Source organism: Octopus bimaculoides, chromosome 22, assembly GCF_001194135.2.
Source record: "Octopus bimaculoides isolate UCB-OBI-ISO-001 chromosome 22, ASM119413v2, whole genome shotgun sequence".
Taxonomy (NCBI): domain Eukaryota; kingdom Metazoa; phylum Mollusca; class Cephalopoda; order Octopoda; family Octopodidae; genus Octopus; species Octopus bimaculoides.
The window spans coordinates 31,547,661-31,552,263 of NC_069002.1; the positions used below are offsets into that span (position 1 = coordinate 31,547,661).

General features: G+C 34.3%; 1 protein-coding gene across 1 annotated transcript in view; it reads right to left on the reverse strand.

Annotated features, from left to right (window-relative positions):
* Positions 1-1,270: 1,270 nt before the first annotated feature.
* Positions 1,271-4,603, reverse strand: part of LOC106883172 (uncharacterized) — a 59,320-nt gene continuing 55,987 nt past the window's right edge. The window contains exon 8 of the mRNA XM_052975769.1: positions 1,271-1,380. Coding sequence (XP_052831729.1) covers positions 1,271-1,380 — 110 coding nt within the window. The remainder of the gene's footprint in view (positions 1,381-4,603) is intronic.

The window sequence follows — 4,603 nt, forward strand, 5'->3', positions numbered from 1 at the left end:
TCCAGAATTAATGCTAGAAAGAGAAGTAAATAGTCAACAATTTAAAGTTTAGAGAAGTTTTCAGATTACGAAAACTTACTCAAGAGAGCTTTGTTCCAGCCATTAAATTTTTAACAAAATCGGCAATGGAATTGGGGTGAGGGTGTTTGTATGTGGGGGGAAAAAATCATTTAGGTTTAACTCCTTTCGTTACTGTATTTATTTTGAGATGATCTGTGTTTCTTTCAATTAATTTGAAATATAACAAAGAATTTAGTAAAATAATTTAGTTATCATTAAGCTAGTGTTAGGAACATAAATTGTGACTAAGGTTTGGTGGAAGAATTTAATTCAAAACTTATGAAAACAAGACACTTATACAACAGAGCCAGAACCGGTTTCAGCCGGATTGGTAACAAAAGGGTTAATTTAATCTGTTGGCTTAAACCTAGGATCTTATTTGATGTGGACTCCATTCATTGATTTAGCTCAGTAACTACATCTTAATGTAACACTAGATAGCTGTGCAACTTAAAGATCTATATATATCATTTAAGGTGTACTCAGTTAGGAATGTATTGGAGTACAAAATAATGCTTATTCACCCTTAGAATTACCAAATAGCCAGTAGTATTATGGTATACTTCCAATTCTAGGCTTAGGCATTCATCGTGTGTGAAAATAATGTTTACTAGATTGAAAAGAGCCAGTTGGATGTTTTAGCATCAAAGTCTAAGATTTACTTACAGGGATAGTGATTATATGTCACCTGAAGAGGTACAACTGGATCCTATTATACAGGTAAACCGTTGCTTAATTTAAATCTTGTATACATGTGGATCTATGTTGTATCAAAACACATGTAGTGTTTATTAAATAGCTGTTTAAATGTACCCCCTTCTTCTTGACTCTATATACATATAAATATATTGATTTCAAATTTTGGCAGAAGGCCAGAAATTTTAGGGGAGGGGGGGGGGTAAGTTGATTACATCAATCCCAGTGTTCAATTGGTATTTATTTTATTGACCTCAAAAGGATGAAAGGCAAAGTTGACCTCAGTAGAATTTGAACTCAGAACATAAACACAGGTGAAATGCAGTTAAGCTTTTTACCTGGCGTGCTAACGATTCTGCCAATTTGCTGACTTATTTATTAATGGTTGTTTTTATGTGAGGGTTACAGAAAAAAAAAAGCTAAATTGAAGGATCACTCCAATGCCTTTCAGTAGAATAATATATTTATTCCTGTTTTTTTTTTCTTTTAATACAAGGAAAACGGTTAATAGTTACTATGACAGTCTGATGAAGGCTACATTAACTGAAACTTCGAAGTTACTGTCAACCTTTTCCTTGTAAAAATAACATAGATATAGAAAACCAGAATTCTCTGAAGAAATAACTGCAGAAACAGTAAGAGGAAAAAAAAAAAATTAATAAATAGAATGAGACATTCTAAGAGAATAGAATTCAAAGAATTTAGAACAATTAATGTTCTTAAAAATGTTATCCTTTTAATGTCCCTTTAAAATGTTATCCCCTGAAAATATTGAAAAAACAAACATCCCTTCTTTCATGGAAACTGTTATCAGGCGTAAAGTGACCATAGATGAGTGAAGAACTCTTAGAAAACAAAAGTTTGCGACACAGGTTCAATTCTTGAGTGAACCAATAACATTTGTTAGATGAGGGAGGGAGGGAGAGAGAAGAGGCATTTAAATTTTAATTTATATTGCATTGGACCAGTCACTGGCTCACTGTATTTCCAATGACAGTGAGAGTGACACGGGAGTGTTAACTTGATGCAGAACAAATATAACAAAGGATTGTTGAGAAGAACTTTTTAAAAATTTTCTTTTTTTAGTTTTCTCAATGTCTATATCCTTTATCAATACACACTCTTGTACATACATACATACACACACACACACTACAAATGTTAAATTAAGGTTATTATTTTAAAGCAAGTTTAATCTTAAACAGAACATTTGTTGATGGTGTGACCACATACAGAGAATAGTCAAATTTATCGTGAAGATCTAGTTGAGTGGGACTTCACTCACACTCTCTGATTGTCTATATAAATACACACACACACACACACATCTGTCCAGTACCAAATGTTGGAGAAAAAAAAACTACTTAATACCATTGTAGAAATTAATGTTACAGTTTACTCAAGTCAGTCTCCAGCTACTCTTAGTTCCAGAACATGTCTGAAGACCCCTGTGTGTCCCCAAGTGAAACTTGGAGACTGACTCAATCAAAATAAAGCATTAACATTTATATAATAACCTCCACACACATGCACATACATACCTAAGCATGTGCCATGGTTACGAAGGCTGTGGTGGGAGTCACAAGCTAAGGCGCCACAGGATGCCAGCTTCTTAATGATGCCACCAAAACCAGCACAAAAGACATAATATATTACTTATATACACTTCACAACATGCTCAGGTAGAAGAGGTTCCCCTCATCAGCAGAGTTGGAGGGTCTTTGGCCTGGTGCTCCGTCGGTTATGACAAGTGTTCCTGTTGATACGATCAACGGAACAGCCTGCTTGTGCAGTTAACATGCAAGTACTCCAGACACACGTATCCTAAGCATAGATGTGACATAGCTGGCCCCTTTGGATTACAGGTACCACTCACTTTTGCCAGCTGGGTGTACTGGAGCAACATGAAATAAAGTGTCTTGCTCAAGGACACAACACACCACTGGGAATTGAACTTACAATCACAAGTTGAATACTCTAACCACTGAGCCATACTCCTCTCATGGATATAAAAAGAGGCCCTATTCTTCTCAATGTGTATGGATTAGATTATCAAAGGGAGGGCACAGTAATGATGTAAGCACCACCATCACCACCACTAACAACAGAAATTACCAAGTGGTTGATGAAGAAATGATGATAACAAAGAGGTTGGACACTGGCAATGTCCTGCAACTCTAATAAAGCTGGGAATTCACATGCAGCCATGTTGGAACATGGACAACAATTAATTCTTACACCAACCAACAGCATTTATTAACAAAAGCAAAAAATATTTCACAATGGCTGCAAAATAACAACACACACACACACACTTATAAATACGTATGTTTGTATATGCATACACATAGGTATGAAAATAAATATGTAGAAATGTACATACATATACAATGTGTGTGTGTATAGATATATATGTGTGCATACCTGTATATACAGGGTGTCCACAAAGTCTGGGTACATGGGGATTAACACATTAAGAAATTATTATTTCTTATATTTAATAATATTCAAATATTATTAGATATTTATTTAAATATTATTTCTTATATTTAAAAAGAAATATATTTTTTATATATAATATTATTTCTTATATTTAATTGTTTATGTTATGATTTTATTTACTCCATGTACCCAGACTTTGTGGACACCCTGTAGATACACATATGCTTATATGTGTGTGCATGTATATATATATATATATATATATATATATGTATCTATAAAATTTAAAAACAAAACATACCGGTGTAACAGAACAGGTAACAAACGTGCTGATTGGTTGCTGATTGCCTACAGGTGAAAGCTGGTAGTGAAACTGTGCAGCAACTAGAGAAAGGTGCATTTAGCATATGCAGTAAGAGTAAAGAACAAGAAAAAAAGGCGGGGGGAGAAAGGAGGGAAAGAAAGAAGCAACTATTAAGAGTTCCAACCATCCGTGGCAGTTTCTTAATGTTTGCCAATCAACAGGTAAGATAACAGGTGTGAAAACAGTTAATCCATAAATAACATGTTTAAAGAATGGCACTTTCTAGTAGTTAGTTACCGAAACTACCAAGAACAACAACAACAATAACAACAACGTTGTTTGATATTCCAGTTTATGTCGGGTTTTGACAAACTGGTTCCAACAATTGAGAAAATACAAGATTTGGTTAACAAAAACATAACAGAAATGGAGGGAAAAAAATAAAATAAAGAGGGTTAAAAAATGGTCAACCTTTTAGCATTTAGATTACTTTGTCAAATGTAATGCTTAATTTATTCATATTGCTTTGAATTAACCATGAATTCCCCCCTTGCTGTGAGAGGCCAGATCTGGTCAGTTTGAACATGAAACATGTAGAATATTTTGGCCAGATTATGGCCAGTTAAAATGCTGAAGGGTTGAATAATTGTGGGAGATATGTCAATTAGGGTTTAGTAGAGAAATGTGAGCTAATGAAGTAATTAAGAGAGCGAGAGAGAGAGCTGACTAATTTAACAAATCTAACAGTGCAATTTGAGAGTCAAGAGAGATAAGTTTCGAAGAATTTGATTGTTTTCCAGAGATTTGAATCAAGGCAAGCATTGTAGTTGTAGAATTAGTGAGAGGTCAAAGGTGACCCAGATCTAATTAAAGGTTTTGGCACTGATACCAGTCATTAAATGAGGGATAGGTTTTTTTTTTTGTTTTACCTTCAAACTTTGTTTGTTTCAGAAAAAAAAAGAAAGAGTTTATAAGACAAAGCACAAAATCCAGGCTACTTTGATGCAGTCTGAGAGATTGTGAAGTTGCTGGAGAAACGAAGAAAGAACTGAAGATGTCTGCAAATAGGGAAGGAAGCTTGTACCACTTGGAACAAGCAGA